Source organism: Musca vetustissima, unplaced genomic scaffold (assembly GCF_032173495.1).
Source record: "Musca vetustissima isolate MV318-11 ecotype Yass unplaced genomic scaffold, APGP_CSIRO_Mvet_v1 utg39868, whole genome shotgun sequence".
In the NCBI taxonomy this organism is placed as follows: domain Eukaryota; kingdom Metazoa; phylum Arthropoda; class Insecta; order Diptera; family Muscidae; genus Musca; species Musca vetustissima.
This window is the reverse complement of record NW_026875599.1, coordinates 1,862-23,737: the sequence shown is the minus strand read 5'-3', so window position 1 is coordinate 23,737 and position 21,876 is coordinate 1,862. Positions and strand designations below refer to the sequence as shown.

Sequence of the window (21,876 nt, the reverse complement as noted above, 5' to 3'; positions counted from 1 at the left end):
AAACCATAGGCTGAGGGTATATTACAAACAATTGGTTTAAAAACTGGCCAAGATATGGTGGCTACCCTAAAAAATATTAATTGTTTTTAGTATGCTACCCAAAGAGAATACAAAATACCAAATTACAGCCTATTCGATTGAAAAAAAAAATATTCATTCATTTCCAAATACTAAGGGTATCGCTTTATCAAGGCTATACTAAAACGTAAACCCATATATTCCATTTTCAATACCAAACATGCTCGATCTACTAGCAATATCTTTGCAATATTTCAAAACCCTACCTTATATATTACGATCTCTAATATAGGTCTCTGATGGAGGTTAAAAAAAAAAATACTAAGGAAACGGAGTACGATAAACGATAAAAATGTCCCTATCTTTAATATTGAGTCTGGTTCCACAGATATACAATTTTACTCCGATCAAGAATACATATAAATTATAAGAAATCCGTGCGTCGAATTTGGGATGTTGCAAACGAAATTACAATTTTAAATTATTAAAAAAAATAAAATAAGAAATTAATAAAACTTGTTTTATTCAATAATTTGGATTATAAACCTCTTCGGGGGAGCATAACCCAGGATAATGAGAATTAATTCCGCTACGACATTTCGAACCAGGTCTACCCACCGTATAAATGGGCACATCATAGGCATATACCGTGGCATAATTACAGGCAAAATTATAAATATACAAATACGGATACTCTGGTCGTGTGTAACGTATCATAGAACATCCCACATGGGTATTACGTTCCAAAACCAAATCGGCAAAGTGGCCGTATTTTTCTCTGCAAAAAAATATAAATTATCTATTAATTTTTCTATAAACTAAGCATATTTCCTTACAGATCTCCAATAACTTTAAATTCCGTTATAATATCGCTATTGATTATTTTGTGCTCTCGAAACCACAACCACATATCGTTCAGTATTATTTCAGTTATATTTTGATAGACATTTTTAAAACGTGAAATGCCAACTAGATTTTGTCCTGAATTACGGAAACGATATGTATTACGACACTCATCATGCTCCACTATACAGCTGCGTACATTCAGGTCAGCTAAATATTCTAATTCTTCATCCCATTGTAGTGTGGCCATGCGAGAGGCAGGATAATATCCTGGCAATAGTCCAAGTGCTACAAAATTTCGTCGTTTATTGTGTTCATGTACGATTAAATCACGATATGGTTCCAAATCGATTATTTCAGCATCGTAGCCACATCGTTCATGCAGAGCCTAATATAAGATGGAATTATAAAGTGGAATGGGATTATTGAGGGAACTTCGCTATATTTTGGGATTTTTATAGATTTACATGAATTAAAAAATTGTCCCCCATTTATAAAGATTGTCTTTTGAATAGATTCTTACCCCATCATTATTACAGGCTATATGTTGTTCACCACTTGAACATAAATTCGGATCACACCAATCCAAAACCTCACTACAGCTGGCAATCACACAATAAAATATTGAAAATATTATGGCTTTATGCATTTTGCAATAAATCGCGTGAGTCTGCTTTGACCGAACAAAATTTAAATATTAATAAACTCACAATCCGGTAGTCTCATCATATTTATAATTCTGCAATGTTATCAGGATATTAAAATCGATATCGTATTTGATTCTTAAAATAAAACAATAAACAAGACAATACATTGAATCATTAGAATGTAATTAACAAGTTGTTTTTTAATTATTATTAAATCCTTTGTTAAGTCTGTGGAGGAATGGAATTTAAGTTGATGCAGGGCAGGTCTAAGGTGAATATGCATATGAAACTGTAATCCGGTGCCCTTGAAAATATAACATTACATTTTTGTCAAAAATATTGTTATACCGTCCATCATAAGGTGGAATGTATATTAAATTTGTCATTCCGTTTAAAACACATCGAAAGATGTTTTAAAAAGGGTTTGAAAATTACATCAAAAGTATCAATGCTTGTAAGAGTTCGCTAGAGGTCATTTAAATTAGGTAGTGTTTCACAGATCATGGCAACGTTCAATCTTTATAATAAACCAGTAAGAAAAGTTCAAAAGGCCGACTATATGATACCCTTCGCCCATTCACATGGGTACATAGAAGATATGTAATGTTTGTTCTATCCTGTAGATAGAATATGTTCGGAATATTAAAATGGAATTGGACGAAGTTAAGTACATAATCTACAAAGATATTTAAACCAATTTAAAGCAACCCATACATATACAATACTGAAATCTATGAAAAATTACATGCCAATCGGGCAGACTTAATTTCTTTGGTGTACCATTTGTATGAAATAGATAGCTATATCTAAATCTAAACCGATTTTCACGCAACTAAGCAAACAGCAGCAACTAAGCAAACAGCATTTCATACAAATCAAAAGAAATATACGGGCTTTAGTGCACCATTTTCATAAAATCGAACGAAATATATATATATATATATATATATGGGAGCTATATCTAAATATGAAGCGACTTGAACAAAAGTTTGCACACTTTAATTTGTTCCTACGCTGTTCAAAATGTTGTCTCAATTGGAAAATCCTTGAAAGTTTGGTGCACCATTTACATAATATCGGACAAAGCTATATATGGAAACTGAACCGATTTCAACAAAACATCACAGACATCAAACTGGACTTAATTCTGTAGGTTGTGTAAAATTTTATCTCAAACCGGACGAAACTATATATGAGAGCTATATCTAAATCGGAAGTAATTTCAACGTAATTTAGTATAATATTTTGTCTCAATCGGACGAAAAAATATGTATGGAAGCTATAAATCTGAACCGATTTTCTCCAATTTCAATAGGGTTCGTCCTTGGGGCAAATAAGTGACATGTGCCAAATTTAATCCAAATCGGATCATAAATTTACAATTCAACATCAACACACGGACATGCATAAATCGACTCAGAAAGTGATTCTATGCATATGTGTGTCTATGTCTATCTCGTTTCCTTTTGCTGTTACAAACATATGCAAAAAGACATAATACCCTGTACCACAGATTGGTAAAAGGTATAAATATATATTTAGAAAAAAAATCAAAAAATGTTCAAATAGTTTTGGGCATAAGCTTTTTTTATAGAATCGGATACGAAGTTGTAAAAAAGTCATAACCCTAATACATACTCCATGTAAAATTTCATGTAGTTCGGACCGGGTGGGGAAAACGCCACCATCAAACAAAGATTGACTATAATTTATTCCTTGCTGTAATTTGATATTGTTCTGGGATTGTCTATTAAAAGTGCGCGCTTATCATGGTTCCGACAACATTTAAAGATTTAGCCGCATTTTTTCTCCAAAATGGTTGAAAATTGGCATTCCAAATTTCTAGTGTAGAAAAAACTTTTTCATTATAGGCCCATGTTTCTTATAGGGTTGTTTTTCCGTTTCCAACTCATCAAAATAATCATTTTCGACCCTATAAACAATATATATTCTTGATGTATGACGACTTACAAATATCTGCTTATTGTAACCACTCGAACTTCTAAACGAATTGAGATCGCTAAAATTGTGCATATAGTTGTCATTTGTCTGTACGCAGGAAGGCCTTGCCACCAAATATCCAGTCTTAAGGATTTTGACAAAGTTTTTCGAAAGAATTTGCTGTAATTTGATACATAGGGTTCAAATTGCGTACCACATCTTTCCGACAAAAAATACTAAAATATTTTCAATTTGTTTGGGTAGCGGCATTTTGGGGGTTTTGAGAACGTTTTATCCGTATTTTCTGTATTTTAGATTCGTACTTGATAAAAATCTACTTACTATAAATTATTAATATTCGCCCATATTTTGGGGGTAAACCCCGTACAACACATTTTTATACCCTACACAACTATGTTGTAAGGGTATTAGAGCTTCGTCTGGCCTCAAGAATTTGTATCGCTGCGAAATGTTGGTAATAGACATATATTTTAGTATCTCGATCTCGACTAGCTGAGTTCATCTAGACATGTGTGACTCTCCGTCCGACTGTACATTTTTTTGTAAACACTGTACAGGCCAATCTTCATAAAATTTTGCATGTAGGTTCGGTTCTGGCTAAAGAAGATTTTCACTTGAAATTTTATAGGGACATTCTTGAATTAGTTTAGGGTCGAATCAAATAAAAAAACACTGAGCGGAGCAGTATATTCGGAGGGGGCCGACCATATGATACCCTACACAACTTCCACGAAAATCTAACTTTCTGTGGTTCTATATTCTGAGCATGGTCAATATTTCGCGATATTTGAACCCTCTTGACCGATTAGATGTCAACAAATATTACTAATATTAAGTACAGACCTTCTGATTACATGTGCAGATTCCCCTGCCCGTGGGTTGTGTTGCGATGTTCGGCTTTCAATTTTGGCCACAAAAAATTATTATGTCCTTGACCATAAGTGGAACCTCATGGAAAATTTCAAAGCGATCAGCTCTATATTTCCGCTCTCTAGTGAGGTAATAGGTTACTAAATAATATATGAATACGTAAGCACCTGTAAATATTTATGTTGAAGTCCCGCATGCCAGTATATACGAAGTCCCGCATGCGAGTACATCAATTTAAAGGCCAACCACTCATCTTGGATATGTCGTTCAGAATTAAATATATAGGCTATAGAATACAAATTTTGTAATTTTTCGCACAAAAGTCAGGTTCCATTTGACCCGTTAAACATTGACCGATCTTTATGTAAACAGGCATGGGTATTCTTTGGCCCGATCCCCTTCTCCATGTAAAAATTCGAAGTTTGCGTCATAATTGCGCCCTCTGGAGCAACCAGAAATCAGACAAAAAATAAAGTTTTTGATTGATTTCATCCCCTTAATATTAACCGATCTTTACCAAAAACAATAGGGGTCTTCATTGGGCAGAACCCACCCTACATGCAAAATTTCGTGAAGATACGTCCATAACTGTGGCCTGTATCGTGTTTACAAATTATAATGGACAGACGGGCGGGCGGATGGGCGGATGGGCGGACACACATGTCTCGATCGACTAAGCTAGTCGAGATATGATCGGTATACTTAAAGATGGGTCTAGGACCAATATTTCGCGGCGTTACAAACTCTTGGGGCTGTATAAAGCTAATACCCTGACAACATAGTTGTGTAGGGCATAAAAAATATTTTTTTTATTCGTAGGATGGGAAACTTAATTGCAAATAAATTAATTGCAAATAAAATGTTATAGGGTAATATGTCTTTGTGCATATGTTTGTAACAGACTAAAGGAATCGGGATAGACCCATGGTTCCTTTTGAGAATATACATAGAATCACTTTCTGATGTCATGTTAAATTGTAAACAAAGTACAGTTCGCATTCATAATCCGATTTGGTTGAAATTTGTTACAGCTCATTTGTTTGGCCTAAGGACTAACCCTATTGAAATTGGGGAAATCGGTTCAGATTCAATTATAGCTCTCATATATATTTTTTGTCCGATTTAAAGAAAATAGAGCACCAAAGTCCTTATATATCTTTCGATTTGCACGAAATTTGGCACACCGTACCCAATTAAGTGTAGAATGATGTGTGGTAAGTTTCGGTACAAATTTAGATATATCTCCCATATATATTTTCGTCCGATTTAATTGAAATGGTTCACCAATGTCCCTTTATATCTTTCGATTTGTACGAAATTTGGCATAGCGTATTGAATTGAGTCTGACTGATGTATGCTAAATTTCGTGAAAATTAGTTCGGGTTTTTATATAGCTCCCATATATAGTTTGGTGCGATTTAAAGTAAATGGTGCACCAAAGTCCATATATATTATTCGAATTGCGCGAGATTTGACATAGCGTACTAAATTGAGTGCAAAATGATGTCTGCTAAGTTTTGTGAAAATCTGTTTAGATTTAGATATAGCTCCCATATATATTTTCCTTTGATTTTATGTAAATTGTGCACTAAAGACCCAAAGATTGTACGATTGACACCCAATTTTGTATAAAGTATTGATGTTAATATAAATTAATCTATGGCAAGTTTTGTTGAAATCGGTTAAGATTTAGATATAGCTCCCATATATATTTTCGTTGAATATTAGGAAAATTTTGCACCGATTGACACGAAATTTTGCACAACGTATCAAATTGAGACGTTATTGTGTTTTATTGAAAATGGTGCAGAGCAGATACAGCTTGGTCCCTTTTGAGAATATGCATAGAATCACTTTCTGAGTCGATTTATGCATGTCCGTCTGTCCGTCCATGTATTTTTGTGAACAAAGTACTAGTCGCATTTATAATCCGATTTGGATGAAATTTGGCATAGGTCACTTATTTGGCCCAAGGACGAACCCTATTGAAATTGGGAAAAATCGGTTCAGATTTAGATATAGCTCCGATATATATTTTCGTCCGATTTAATGTAAATGGTGCACCAAAGTCCCTATATATTTTTCGATTTGCACGAAACATGACACATACTAATGAATTCGGTCTAGAATGATGTGAGTTAAGTTTCCTGAAAATCGGTTCAGATTTAGATATAGCACCAAAGTCCCTATATATCTTTCGATTTGCACGAAATTTGGCACAGCGTAATGAATTAGGTCTAGAATGATGTGTGTCAAGTTTCCAGACACACATCATTAGATTTAGACATAGCTCCCATATATATTTTCGTCCGATTTAATGTAAATGGTGCACCAAAGTCCCTTAATATATTTCGATTTGCACAGCGTAATGAATTAGGTCTAGAATGATGTGTGGTAAGTTTCGTGAACATCTGTTCAGATCTAGATATAGCTCCCATATATATTTTCGTCCGATTCAAGGTAAATGGTGTACCAAAGTCCCTATATGTCTTTCGGTTTGCACGAAATTAGGCACAGCGTAATGAATTAGGTCTAGAATGATGTGTGTTAAGTTTCGTGAAGATCGGTTTAGATTTAGATATAGCTTCTATATCTGAACAAATGAAAAATTAGTATCGGTTGCAGAATACCATGTTTATGGATCAAATTTCATTTTACTGGTCCTTTAAAAATGCGACGTCTATTACGATTTATCTGTTGAATATATCCAAAGTGGTGAAGGGTATCATATAGTCGGCCACGTCCGACATTTCTACTTTCCTTACTGGTTATTACATATATTATGTTCATAAACCTAAGCGGATAGAACAATTTATTGAATCTTTTATAACCATTATTTACATTTATTTATTTGTAAATTGAATATTTACTATGATGCATATTATGCAAATTAGCAAGCTGACCCCTTGGATTAACCTTTGCGGGGCGGTAACACATGTTTCCTCCACAAATAACAACAAACGTCCATCCGTATATCATAGCATGTAAGAAGTTATCGATAAAATAACGAATGCACATGCTATGGTTTTAATTAGCAGCTGATTTATAACAAACTTGTATTTGCAAGCAAGCAAAAAATCTCCCAGCGTGTCCATTTTGATAAATATTATCGTAAATATCACAAAGTAATGCTAAATGAAATGAAAAAAATAACACACAACATGTCTGACAATATTTAACAAAGCCTGACAGAGGAAGCCTCCTAACCTACCTCAAATAAAACAACAAAAATTAAAAAAATAACTTGCAATGAATCAGAATGTTAATAAAAATACAATAAAAAGTTGTGCAATCTGAGCGGCAAGGAACACGTGCTCTGGATGCAATTCATACAAATTCTCAGGAAACTGTTACGATTTTTTGTGTTTTTCTTGTTTTGATTCATTTTGTAAGGGAAATAATTTTTAAGGAAATATTTCTTGTGGTTATTGTTATTTGTGTGATTTTTTTTTCATTTCGAAAAATTTTGCATTCAAATAAGATCATAGTCTAAAAATACTCTATATGAATTGTCATGTAAATATTAAAAGTATTCGAACATGAGAAAATATTTCGTTGAAAACATTGAAGAAAATTTCACAAAAATATCGATTGATTCTGCAACAAAAAAAAATATTTCAAAACTAATATTAACATTTTTTTAACGGGATATAACATTTTAACCTTGGATTGATGTGATCCTGAACTGTGTCCAAAAGGTGGAAAAACATATAGCCTGTGGAAATTATGGGGCTTAAAGAATTAAACAAATTCCCCAGCTACTCAAAAAAATCTCATTAGTTAATCGGAGGGATATTATTTTTATAGAAAAAAATTCCTCTGTTACTCTAAGGAAACTTTTTTCACTAAAAACTATTCTGTATCTTTGAGACATTTTTTCTGCAAAAAAATGCAAATGTTACACTCAATTACTCAGAGAGTTATTTTTCCTATAGAAAAAACTCCTCAATTCCCGTGAGGCATCTTTTCTATATAGAAAAAAAATACCTCAATTACTCAGAGGGATCTTTTTCCTGTACAAATTATTTCTTGAGGGATATTTTTCATATAAAAAATTACTCAGTTCCTCCGATGTATCTATTTTCTCTGTGGGATAATTTTTCTAAAAAAAATCCTAGGTTAAACTGAGGGATATATTTTTTATACAAAATCTCATTTTTTTATAGAAAAAATCCGCAGTTAGTCTGAGAGATCATTTTCTCTTTATGAAGGATATTTTTTCTATAGAAAAAATCCACAGTTACTCTGAGGGATCTTTTTTCTAAAGAAAAAATCCTCAGTTATCTGAGAGACTTTTCTAAAGAAACTAACTCCTTAGTTACACTAAGACAGTATTTTTCTATAGAGTGTCTTCTTACAAAACGGATCAATAACTCAAGATCCCAATTTAACTCCTAAAAGTATAGTGCATACTTTACAACGTAACAAAAATATATATGAAATGTTCCGAAATGTTCGCTACATATAAAAATTCTTCAACCTATAGAAAATAATTCTCGGTTCCCGCAATATATAATAAAAATCAATTGATTATGACAAAATCAATTATTTCTTACTCTCTCTCTCTCTCTCTGACGGACTATGTATAAAAACTAAAAATGAAATGTAGATGGCGCTGATACTACATGTAGTAAAAAATCCCATAGCTATTCTATGGATAAAAGATCATGAACTACTATACAGTGCTTTGATAGACTTTCGCTGTAGACATATTTTCAGTCTCTCTAAAGAACTATTTCTATTGAAATCAATTCCTCAGCTTCTCTAAGGGACATTTTTAGAAAAAATGAATTTTTTTACTTCTTAGTTCTTAAAAGTATGCAGAAAAAACCTTAACAAGAACTAAAATCAAATATAGATGGCGCTCGTATTAACATATGCAACTTTTAGGGCACAATTCGTACGAGGGCATTTTGATTGGAATTGGATGAACCCCTATTGAAATTGGTTGGTGAAAATCGTCCGACTAAAGGTAAATGGTGCACCAAAGTACCTATATATCTTTCGATTTCAACGAAATTTGGCATAACGTACTGAATTAAGCCTAGAGTGATGTCTGCCATGTTTCGTGAAAATCGGTCCAGATTTAGATATAGATCCCATATATAATATTTTCGTCCGATTTAAGGTAAATGGTACATCAAAGACTCTGAATATCTTTTGATTTGAACGAAATTTGGTGCAGCCTACTGAATTAAGCTTAGAGTGATGTGTGCTAAATTTCGTTAAAATCGGTTCAGATTTAGATATAGCTCTCATTTATATTTTCGTCCGACTTAATGTAAATGGTGCACCAAAGTACCTATATATCTTTCGATTTCAACGAAATTTGGCATAGTGCACTAAATTAAGTCTAGAGTGATGTGTGTTAAATTTCGCGAAAATCGGTTCAGATTTAGATATAGCTCCGATATATATTTTCGTCCGATTTAAGGTAAACAGTGCATCAAAGTCCTTATATATCCATCGATTTGCACGAAATTTGGCATAGCGTATTGTATTAAGTCGAGAGCAATGTGTGTTAAATTTCGTGAAAATCGGTTCAGATTTAGATAAAGCTCCGATATATATTTTTGTCCGATTTAATGTAAATAATGTACCAAAGTCCCTATATATCCTTCGATTTGCACTAAATTTGGCATAGCGTACAGAACTGAGTATAGAATGATAAGTGGTGAGTTTCGGGAAAATCGGTTCAGATTTAGATATAGCTCCCATATATATTTCCGTCCGATTTCATGTAAATGGTGCACCAAAGTCACTATATATCCTTCGATTTGCACGAAATTTAGCATAGCGTAATGAATTAAGTCGAGAGCAATGTGTGTTAAATTTCGTGAAAATCGGTTCAGGTTTAGATATAGCTCCGATATATATTTTTTGTCCGATTTAATGTAAATAATGTACCAAAGTCCCTATATATTTCAATTTGCACGAAATTCGTCATAGCGTACTGAATTGAGTCTAGAATGATGTGTGCTAAGTTTCGGAAAAATCGGTTCAGATTTTGATACGTCTCATAGATTGCAGAAAAACACGAGTATGTTCCTTCGAGGGAACATTGACATACAATTGTAAAGATACATATGTACAATATACCCAAAGTGGTGAAGGGTATCATACAGTCGGCTCAGACCGACTTTACTATTGTTCTTAGTGGTTTTTTCTATAGAAAAAAGATTCCTCAGAGTAACTGAGGATTTATTCTTTGTAAAGAAAAAAGATCCCTCAGAGTCCCTGAGAATTTTTTAATGAATAATTTCTTCTTTCAATAGAAAAACATCTCTCAAAGCAACTGAGGAATTTTGTTATATTGAAAAAAGATACTTCAAAGTAATATTTCTCTATAGAAATATTATCACACAGGATTTTTGTTCCGGTGAAAAAAGACCCACCAGAGTAACTGAGGATTTTTTTTCTATAGAAAAAAGATCCATAATAATTACATGGGATTTTTTGTTATAGAAAACTAATACTAATCTTGTAATGTGAATACACCCATACCTTCACACATACATATATGTGTGTATGGGAAATATGTCATTTTGACATTTTCATTGATTTAGTGGTATGTTTTAGGTTTGAATCTCCGATTACACTTCCCCTTCCTTCCCTTTGCAACACTTCTAATAATCATTGTAGTACATAAATGTTGCAAATGTGGTATTACACGCCAGCCAATGAATATCGATAACAATCATGCAACAATCACAACCTGTCCAAAATGTCAATAAATGCAACAATGTATTTATGTTAAGAAAAAGCAGCATATGTGGCCATGGGAGAACGCTACCACATACCCTCAGGGGGTTTATACAAGAAAAAATATATATGTAATCAGGGGTTTTATGGAAAAAGCAATACCTCTTGAAGACCCCCTCATGTGGCTCTTTGGACAAATATAATAAAGCTTCATAAAGATTTTTTTAGAAACAAATCTACGCAATCGTATTAAAATACAGTTTTGAAAGTCATACATCTATCAAAAGCCACAATAAACCTACAATACCATCACATTTTTAAATTAAACATGACATAGGAAACACTTTTGAAAATAAGAAGGGCAATAAACAAAGAATTCCGAAAGCTTGTCAAAGACATTATTAAGATTTCATTGGCTGCTGCTGACGAAGAGAATTGACAAGAAAACAATAACAACAACAATAAAATTGTCACAGATATTTTGTGTGCGCTAGACAAAATGTCTTAGTTTAAAGCCACAATTACAAACCAAACTCCAATGATGAACAAGGCAATCCGAACCAGACTGCGAGTCTAGGAAAATTCTGTGGGCTCAATTAAGCCAGGGTGGTTCGTATGGGTCAACAACAAATTGAAATTCAAAACGAACAGAGTTAAACCCATTGTCGAGTGAGCCTAATATCCATATTGTTATACATGACACAGAATTCTCTTTGCACTGCAGCTGCAGTTGGAGTTGCAGCGCAAAAAAAAACGAAACAACCACAACAATTGGAAACAACATTTCTTCTTTACACGGATCACATTACTCCTGAGGTGGTGGTGGTGTTTAACTACAAATCCATTGGTAATAGTCATCGATGTCAATTTAAGTATAACATGGTTTTCTCTCTCTGTGGAGATGCAAAGCAGCAACAACAGCATCAGGAATGGCAACGTCAAACTGTCTTTGAAATCCAAAGAAACTTTGCCGATGCCATACGTGTTTCGTTGTGGTCTCGTTGTTGGATCAACAACGACACCAGACAGCTGCGCAATTGAGGAAATTCAGGACAGTGGACCCTAAAAAATATTTTTATAACCTTCACCACACTGTGGTACAGGGTATTATGTCTTTGTGCATATGTTTGTAACAGGCAAAAGGAAACGAGATAGACACTGGGTTCCTTTTAAGAATATGCATAGAATCCCTTTTTAAGTTGATTTATACATGTCAGTCCGGCCGTCTGTCCGTCTGTCAGTCCATGTTAAATTGTAAACAAAGTACAGGTCACATTTTTAATTCGAATTGAATGAAATTTGGCACAGCTCATTTATTTGGCCCAAGGACGAAACCGAAATCGGTTCAGATTTAGATATAGCTTCCGATTTAAGGTAAATGGTGCACCAAAGACCCTAAATAGCTTTCGATTTGCACGAAATTTGGCACAGCGTACTGAATTAAAACTAGAATGATGTGTGCTAAGTTTCGTTAAAATCGGTTCTGATTTAGATATAGCTCCCATATATATTTTCGTCCGATTTAAGGTAAGTGGTCCTTAAAAATGTTTCGATTTGCACGAAATTTGGCAAAGCGTACTGAATTAAGTCTAGAATGATGTGTGCTAAGTTTCCTGAAAATCGGTTCAGATTTCGATATAGCTCCCACATATATTTTCGTCCGATTTAAGGTAAATGGTGCACCAAAGACCCTAAATAGCTTTCGATTTGCACGAAATTTGGCAAAGCGTACTGAATTAAGTCTAGACTGATGTGAGCTAAGTTTCCTGAAAATCGGTTCAGGTTTAGATATAGCTCCCATATATATTTTCTTCCGATTTAAGGTAAATGCTGCACCAAAGTCCTTAAATATCTTTCGATTTACACGAAATTTGGCACAGCGTACTGAATTAAGCCTGGAATGATGTGTGCTAAGTTTCATAAAAATCGGTTCAGATGTAGATACAGCTCCCATATATATTTTCGTCCGATTTAATGTAAATGGTGCTCCAAAGACCCTAAATATCTTTCGATTTGAACGAAATTTGTCATAGCGTACTGAATTAAAACTAGAATGATGTGTGCTAAGTTTCGTAAAAATCGGTTCAGATTTCGATATAGCTCCCATATATATTTTCGTCCGATTTAAGGTAAATGGTGCACCAAAGACCATATATATCTTTCGATTTGCATGAAATTTGTCATAGCGTACTAAATTAACTCTAGAATTATTATGTTTAAAGTTTCGTGAAAATCGGTTCAGATTTATATATAGCTTCCATATATTTTCGTCCGATTCAAGACAAATGATGCACCAAAGTCCCTATAAAACTTTCGATTTGCACGAAATTTTGCACAGCGTATTTAATTAAGAGTAGAATGATGTGTGTTAAGTTTCGTGAAAATCGGTTCAGATTTAGATATATCTCCGTCCGATTTAATATAAAAGGTGCACCGAAGACCCTGTATGTTTTTCTATTAGCGCGAAATTTGGCATAGCGTACTGAATTGAGTTTAGAATGATGTGTGCTATGTTTCGTGAAAATTGGTTCAGATTTAGGTATATCCATATATATATATATATTTGGTCCGATTTAATGTAAATGGTGCACAAAAGTCCTAATATATTTTTCGATTTGCATTAAATTTGGCAAAGCGTACTGAATTGAGTATAAAATGATGTGCTCTAAGTTTCGTGAGGATCCGTTCAGATTTAGATATAGCTCCCAAATGTATTTCGTCCGATTTTACATACAAATTCCTAATGTTTGTCCGATTAACACGAAATTTTGCACAACGTATCAAATTGAGACTTAAATGGCGTTATTGGGTTTTGTTGGCGTACCGAATAGCGTGTATCAATTTTGTTATAAAGCATTTTCCATAATTTGGTCCCTTGGTACGCAGATGACTCTAAATCTGCGGAATTAAATTAAATTTATTATAAGTTGCAAAAAGACATGAGTATGTTGCTTCGAGGTAACATTGACATACTATTGTAAGGATACATATGTACAATATACCCAAGTGGTGAAGGGTATCATATAGTCGGCCCAGTCCGACTTTACTACTTTCCTTACTGGTTCTGCTTCACCTTTCTTCCAATAACTTCACCTTTAAGGCAACGAGTCTCTATTGCGACTACAAAATTTTCATAATTTGTCGGCAAACTTGATAGCAGAATTATAACAAAAATCTCGTCCGGCAACTGAACCTCAACTTCATTCAGATTTTCACAAATTGTACTAAATTCATTTAGATGATCCACCATCTTACCACCGGCTTGCAGCTTCATTGACAGGAGTTTATTTATTTTCAAAAAATCCACGCCTTAAGAGCCCATGAAAAAATATTTATTAAAAAATCCCCACCTTAGCAGGTCATTAATAATTTTGATTGGCCTTTGAAAATTATTGACCCTCAAATATACCTCACGAACCCACTGTCCCTTATCTAGCCTAAGATGCAATACAACACCTATTTAAATATATAATTTCTTGCATTGTCATCTAACCAACAAACAAACATGAGGATAACGGCAGGCAGACCAATAAAACATGGATTAGGGCTAGATCATGACGGACCGCATGTTCAACATCATTCTGTGGAGGATAAGCTAAGTTGTGTGGCAAAGCTCATTTCTGTCTTCCACTTCTCCTCTTCACCATGTGATATTTGCATAACTTTTAATATGTTTATTAAATAAAAAAATAAATAAAACTCCAACCACAATCCGTAAGACCTGATAACTAGACAGAGGACTGCATTCTCCTTGGTCATCGCACGGCACCAAGCATGCATGTATGTATCATGACTTCTTGGTCAGTGGCATGAAGGATTGATGGCCATTTAAAGAGGAAAATCATGTTGGAAATTTCGTGTGGCAGACAGAAATGCTATTTTCCATGAAATGTTACTTTCAACTGTCCACAATTTTATTACGGCGAATTTATAATTTAAGACCGGCCTTACGCATAATGTTATGTTATGCCGTTGGATGGAGATTTTCACAAATGAAAATTACATGGTTTTCCATTTAAGTGTGAGATAAATGTCTGGCTATTTGAAATTTATGTTATAAAGATGTAAAATCGAATCGGGTTGTTATGAAATATTTGTCTCTCGGCCCAGAAGGCGGGAATTTCTAAATTAATGACAAGGATTTTTAAATAAATATTTTTATGGACCCACAAGGCGTTGAATTTTTATCAAATATCAAAACAGTTTTTCCTCTTTCATCCCTATTTCAAAGCATTGCGTACGTCATGTTCTTTCCAAACACCTGATGCATTTCATAGCAACCAACCTCTGTTGCCTAGCAACGATCGACAGGTCTATAAAATGTATTCCTCTATATTGTTGAAAATGAAAAACCAGTGTTGTAAGATATTTGACGCAAATAAATAAATCGCAGAAAAATATGTCCTTATTTAATGTTTGTAATTGGTGGACTGCTCAATGTCCAGATTTGGATGAAAACTATGATGTGGCAAGTTTATTATGTGCTCGATTTGGTTTGGAAGATCAGGAAAAGGATTACATTGTGGTCGGTTCGCATACGGGCCAGCTAAGTATTTTCTATCCCAGCTATGAACAGGATGCCAATGGTAATTGTCCGGGATATAAGCCAACCGATTTACTATTGGAAATACAAGGAGAGCTGCCAATATTGGGAGTATATGCCGGGCGATTTAGTGCGTAAGTAGGAAGGACCCATAACCCATTCAAAGCCTTAATAGAAATTTTCTTTTTCAGTAACAATCGCAAAGAAAATGCCAATCAATTGGCCCTGCTACACCCCAATTCGTTGGCTATCTATAATATTGTACATGTGGGTGGTGTGGCCGAACATGGCGCCCAATTGAGCTTGAAACAAATAAGTGAATATCGTTTTCAACGCACCGCATTCTCATTTTGTAAGGGACATTTTGGTAAGGTCAAGGGACGGGAATTTTTCTGTGTTGTTCATTTGGATGGTTCGCTGACATTTTTCGAACAGGATGGCATATCGTATGAATGTAAATTCCCTGGTCATCGTGCTCTACCCACACCGGTGGTTTATTGTGAACGAACGGATTCGTTTTTTCGTTTGGCCTCCGCTTGGAATTTGGAATGCTATACGTAAGTATTAACGCCTTAAAAAATACTTATTTAAAATTCCACACCTTGGTAGGCCTTGAAAAACTATTTCTTTAAAATTCCGCGCTGTGGTAGGCCTTGAAAAACAATTTCTTTAAAATTCCAAGCCTTGGTATTTCTTTAAAATTCCACACCTTGGCCTTGAAAAACTATTTCTTTAAAATTCCACGCCTTGGTAGGCCTTGAAAAACTATTTCTTTAAAATTCCACGCCTTGGTAAGCCTTGAAAAACTATGTCTTTAAAATTCCACGACTTTGGAGGCCTCAAAAATTATTTCTTTAAAATTCCACGACTTTGTAGGCTTCAAAAAAAATTATTTCTTTAAAAATCCACGCCTTGAAAACAAATTATTTTATAATTATTATTGGAAATATATATTTTCTCTCCTTCAGCTATCAGGACCTCTCTCATTCCTCCATAAACAAATCTTATTATCAACCAATATGGTCGGTTTGTTTGGGTGAGGGTATATTGGATATGAATGTGGTGCAGGTGAAATCGTAAGTTTTCCCAACCACTGTTTAATTAAAATGTTGTCGCCTAAAAGTATGCTTTGATTATAGCGAATATGCCTCACTCATGATATTGGGCGAACATAATTTCATTTGCCTCACCGATACCGGAAAGATAGAGTTCATCTTGAAATTGGATTATGCTCCAAAGTGTTTCCACTCCTTTGTAGTCGGATACTATTGGGGTAAGTAAATGGGGAAGAGGTCCAATTAGAAATTTATGTCACCTTTCAATTTTTAGAACCCACCGCCCGCCTAATAACCATCATCGTTTCGGAATCCTCCAAAGTTTTCATTTATGAAATGGCCAACATTATATGGGCCGCACAATTTAAACATGAATCGCCAGTGGCCATCCAACGATCGAATATTATGAATTTACCAGGAGGCATTGTTACTTTGAGCCCAACGGGAAAATTACGTATTGGCTATTTGGGCTCAGATCCCTACATCTTTCAAGTGCCACCCTTAAATATGCAAGAGTTAACATTTCAACAGGCCCACGATGAATTTATGCAATTGGAACAGGAAATCAAAGAAGCCACCGATATACAGGATATGAAGGCGATCAATGAAAAAGCCTATGCCGATGTCCATATCGAATTCGCCATAGAGCAGAATACCAATGACGATGCCGATACAATGCTGTTGGATATACCGGCACATGTTACCCTGAAAGATTTACCAGTTTGTTCGGGAAAATTAAAATGGCATGCCAAATGTGATCTCTCCGAATTGCAGGTGGTTTTTAATTTACCCGATGGCATAAAATGTTCTCAGGATACCTTGACCTATACGGATATTAAAGCGGATACCAGAGAAATTATGGAATTGGATTTTTATACTTGTGATTTATTGCACATTCCCAGTGCTAAGGTGGAAGCTATTGTTTCATTTATTTCCACAAAGGGTATACCGCGGGTTATACAAAAGACCTCGTTTTTGCCGTTGAATATGTTTTTCAAAACACGACAACCACAAAAAGCGGCCGCCATTAAATTAACATTCAATGTAAATGCTGGAGAGGAATCGGTGAAATTGACCAACTATTTTACGGAATTTGTTAGCTGGGAATCGGATATACAGGCATTGGGATTGGTGTTGCTGACCACGGCCGATGAAAGTCAGGAGGAAATTATTACCATTGTTGCTGCTAAAAATTCAAATCGTATAAGGTGAGACCTTGAAAAAATATTTATTTAAAAATTCACCCATTGTGGGTCCTGGAAAAAATACTTTCTTTTAAAAAAATCAACGCCCTGTGGGTCCATGAAAAAATATTTATTTAAAAATCAACGCCATGTGGATCTTTGAAAATATTTATTTAAAAATCCACACCTTCTTGTTCCTGGAAAAAATATTTATTTAAAAATCAACGCCATGTGGATCTTTGAAAATATTTATTTAAAAATCCACACCTTGTTGTTCCTGGAAAAAATATTTATTTAAAAATTTACGCCTTGTGGGTCCTGGAAAAAATACTTTTTTAAAAATCAACGCCTTGTGGATCTTTGAGAAAATATATATTTAAAAATCCACACCTTGTGGGTCCTTGAAAAAATATTTATTTTAAAATCCACACCTTGTGGGTCCTTTATTAAAAAATTTACGCCTTGTGGGTCCTTGAAAAAATATTTATTTTAAAATCCACACCTTGTGGGTTCTTTATTTAAAAATTTGCGCCTTGTGGGTCCTTTATTTAAAAATTTACGCCTTGTGGGTCCTGGAAAAAATACTTTTTTTCAAATCCACGCCTCGTGGGTCCTGGAAAAAATACTTTTTTTCAAATCCACGCCTCGTGGGTCCTGGAAAAAATACTTTTTTTCAAATCCACGCCTCGTGGGTCCTGGAAAAAATACTTTTTTAAAAATCCACGCCTCGTGGGTCCTGGAAAAAATACTTTTTTAAAAATACACGCCTCGTGGGTCCTGGAAAAACTACTTTTTTAAAAATCCACGCCTCGTGGGTCCTGGAAAAATACTTTTTTAAAAATCCACGCCTCGTGGGTCCTGGAAAAAATACTTTTTTAAAAATCCACGCCTCGTGGGTCCTGGAAAAAATACTTTTTTAAATCCACGCCACGTGGCTCCTGGAAAAAATATTTCTTTTTTAAAATCCACGCATTGTGAGACCTGAAAAATCTTTTTTTAAAAATCCACGACTTGTGGGCCCTGGAAAATACTTTTTTTAAAAATCCATGCCTTGTGAGTCCTGAAAAATCTTTTTTTAAAAATCCACGCCTTGTGGGCCCTGGAAAATACGTTTTTTAAAAATCCACGCCTTGTGAGTCCTGAAACATCTTTTTTTTAAATCCAAACCTTGTGAGTCCTGAAAAAAATCTTTTTTTTAAATCCACGCCTTGTGGATCCTGGAAAAATACTTTTTTTAAAAATCCACGGCTTGTGGGTCATTGAAAAAATATTTATTAAAAAATCCAAGACTTAATAGAACTAGAAAAACATCTTATTAACAATTTAATATTTTATTTCAGAATCCAATCCGATTATTTGGAAACATTCCCTTTAATTATGGAACGCCTGATAGAAAAATCATTGGAAATGCAGAATTCCAAAAAATCAAATGAAAAATCTCAAAAGCTAGGAAATATTTTTCAAGCCACACCCTTCATACCAGCCCAACCGATTCTCCATAGGATTGATGTCCATCATGAGACCCAAGAGAATATTAGAAAGCAGACGGTAATCTCTCCTTAGCATACATTTTAAAAGGCTGAAGAATAAAATAATTTTATTTCTTGCAGTTGGAATTGGATGAGTTATGGCAAAAATTCAAGGACCTTCAGCGCAAATTACAAGAGAAATCTGATGATGAACCCAAGGAGTCATTGGTAATGCAAATTGAAGAAAACTACGATCACCTAATCGCTGAAGGTGATAAGCTAATGGAAATGCGTAAAGATGAATTAAGGTAAGTTCGATTTTGTTTCCAAAATGAGTTTGAGGTTAGAATTTTTCAACATAACCTCACTTCGTCAAATATGGAAATTTAGAATTCTTTGTAATATTTTAATAAATGTATGATGTTTAAATTTATTTTAAACATATCTACATATGTATATATTATAAATCTTTTTTATATTAAAAGTTATATCTTAGGTTAGATTTCAACATAACCTAAAATATATTAATTTCTAAAATATGTTCGTATACTTTTAGACAATGCTGTGATTTATCCTGTGCCTTGGTAGTTGCGAAAATAATTATTTCCTGTCTCAATCTGGAGGAGAAAATTGTGAAAGTTGTCAGCTCCGTGCTTACCACACCCACTGAAGATTGGACTGAATTGGTAGGCCGATTTCCGAATGATTCAAATTTTATATTTACCAAATGTTTAAAAATTTCAGAGCTGGGAAGAATCAATGGCAGCCGGTATTGATATGCTACATCATTATGGTCCCCTAAATCGCTCGAAAAATTCAAACACTCAAAATAACATGATCGATGCCACCGCCAGCCAGGACACTTTCGATTATACACGATTTCGTAAACATTTTGCCACATTCTTTGATCGTATCGTACGTTTGGCATCGAATGACGCCAAACAATTGGCCGGCAGCAGCAGTATAATGGAAGTGAAAACAGAATCTCAACCAGTAGCACAGAAAGTTGAAATTGAAAATAAACCCGATCTTACAATGGAAACATGGCATGATATACTGAATGTTAAACCTATGCAATCGACCACGGGTGCAGTGAAACGTTTGAAACCCTTTCAGAAATCCACAACTCTGGAAGCTGTTGAAGATGATGAGGAGGATGCCGATGATGATGCTGAAGATTTACGTAAAATGGGTTACAAAAAGGAATATGGTTGTAAAGAGAAACGGGATGACAATGAATCGGAATGGTTAAATGAAGATTTTAAGTTACCCTCGTCGGAGGAGTTGTTTAGTGATTTGGGAATATGGTGGTAAATGAAATGGGATATTCTATTTATTTAATAAAAAAAAAATTAATATATACAAATATTAAAATTAAGTTTTTAAATATTTATTTACGTCCCCAATAAGGGGTGGATTTTTAAATAAATATTTTTTTAAACCATACTTTTAAAAGCCCCCATAAGGTATAAAATTTTAAATAAATATATTTTCATGGACCCACAAAGGTGTGGATTTTTAAATAAATATCTTTTAAAGTCTCCGATAAGGCACAACCACCCTTTGTCAATTCACCCTATGTCGAATTACCAAAGCCGATACCCATGGCTGTGACAATTTGGCAATTCCGAAAGTAGCGAGCGTGAAGCAGGTGCCTGCGTCGGCTGGGCCTATCTCTGCGACGGTTGCAACCCGGGTGCCAAATCTCGGCCACAGCCCACAGCTGTCAAGAGAATGAGGTCTCGGAGGAACAACAACATGCTGCAAAGAGACCCAAGCAGTCGTCATCTGCACAAAGCTCTGCTTCGTTTGCGTCAGTCGTAGCGTGGTGGTGAAAACAAAACACTCTGTCTCGAAGCAGGCAGCCCAAAAACCTACAACGGCGCTCAGCGACTCTGTTGCTCCACAGGATGTACCGGATGATCTGCGAGTAGCAATTATGGACCGAGCTGACCCTGACGGGATCATCAGCGAGGATAAATGGTTGCTGGTCGACAGCTATCTGAAGGATCCCTTCCTATCCGCCGTGGTTGATCGACAGAGCCTACGGTTTTGCCGGTCCTCCATATACAAAGGGGTCAAGGTTGTTAATTGTCATACTGTGGACTTGCATAAGAAGACAATTAACAGCCTAGACTCTCTTTGGGAAGGTAGTAGTTTGGCATTTATAGCGGTCCAAGAGATACCAACCGGAATGGTAACCTCTGTGTGGATCCCACCACCTTTTAAGGGGCTGGAGAACACACACAGGTTAGTGGAAAAGCAGAACGACGGGCTTTAGATGAGGAGTTGGAGAATCCTCGCCTCATTTGAAAGGAACGGCGGTGTAGTCGCGAAATTCGCTACCGATTCTGCTGGCGATCAATACTTGAGGAAGAACAAGGGTGAGTTGTTTTATGGGATGGGGAAACATTGTTTCCGCCTTCCACCACCAAAAGAATAAGCAGACAGAAGCAAGCGCTACATGTGGTTCAGATTAATCTGCATCTCTGTAGAGCAGCAGCCGCTGAACTGCTTCTCACCAATGGAGAGAAGGTAAGAACGTGTATTCTTGCCAAAAAAGAGCTTAATTTAATGCTTCTT

General features: G+C 35.0%; 2 protein-coding genes across 2 annotated transcripts; one reads left to right on the top strand and one right to left on the bottom strand.

Moving 5' to 3' along the window:
• Window positions 1-543: 543 nt before the first annotated feature.
• Window positions 544-7,435, bottom strand: LOC133338119 (antigen 5 like allergen Cul n 1-like). Its single transcript, XM_061546305.1, has 5 exons — window positions 7,395-7,435; window positions 1,572-1,643; window positions 1,385-1,463; window positions 855-1,249; window positions 544-796 (listed from the first exon to the last, which is right to left on the bottom strand). Exons 1-5 carry the CDS (start codon window positions 7,433-7,435, stop codon window positions 544-546), a joined length of 840 nt encoding a protein of 279 aa, XP_061402289.1.
• An 8,006-nt stretch (window positions 7,436-15,441) lies between these two features.
• LOC133338118 (protein PTHB1-like) lies at window positions 15,442-20,611 on the top strand. The gene is made up of 9 exons (XM_061546304.1): window positions 15,442-15,719; window positions 15,777-16,142; window positions 16,554-16,661; window positions 16,725-16,858; window positions 16,915-17,848; window positions 19,165-19,372; window positions 19,435-19,601; window positions 19,850-19,979; window positions 20,038-20,611. Exons 1-9 carry the CDS (start codon window positions 15,442-15,444, stop codon window positions 20,605-20,607), a joined length of 2,895 nt encoding a protein of 964 aa, XP_061402288.1. The 3' UTR covers window positions 20,608-20,611.
• Window positions 20,612-21,876: the final 1,265 nt, after the last annotated feature.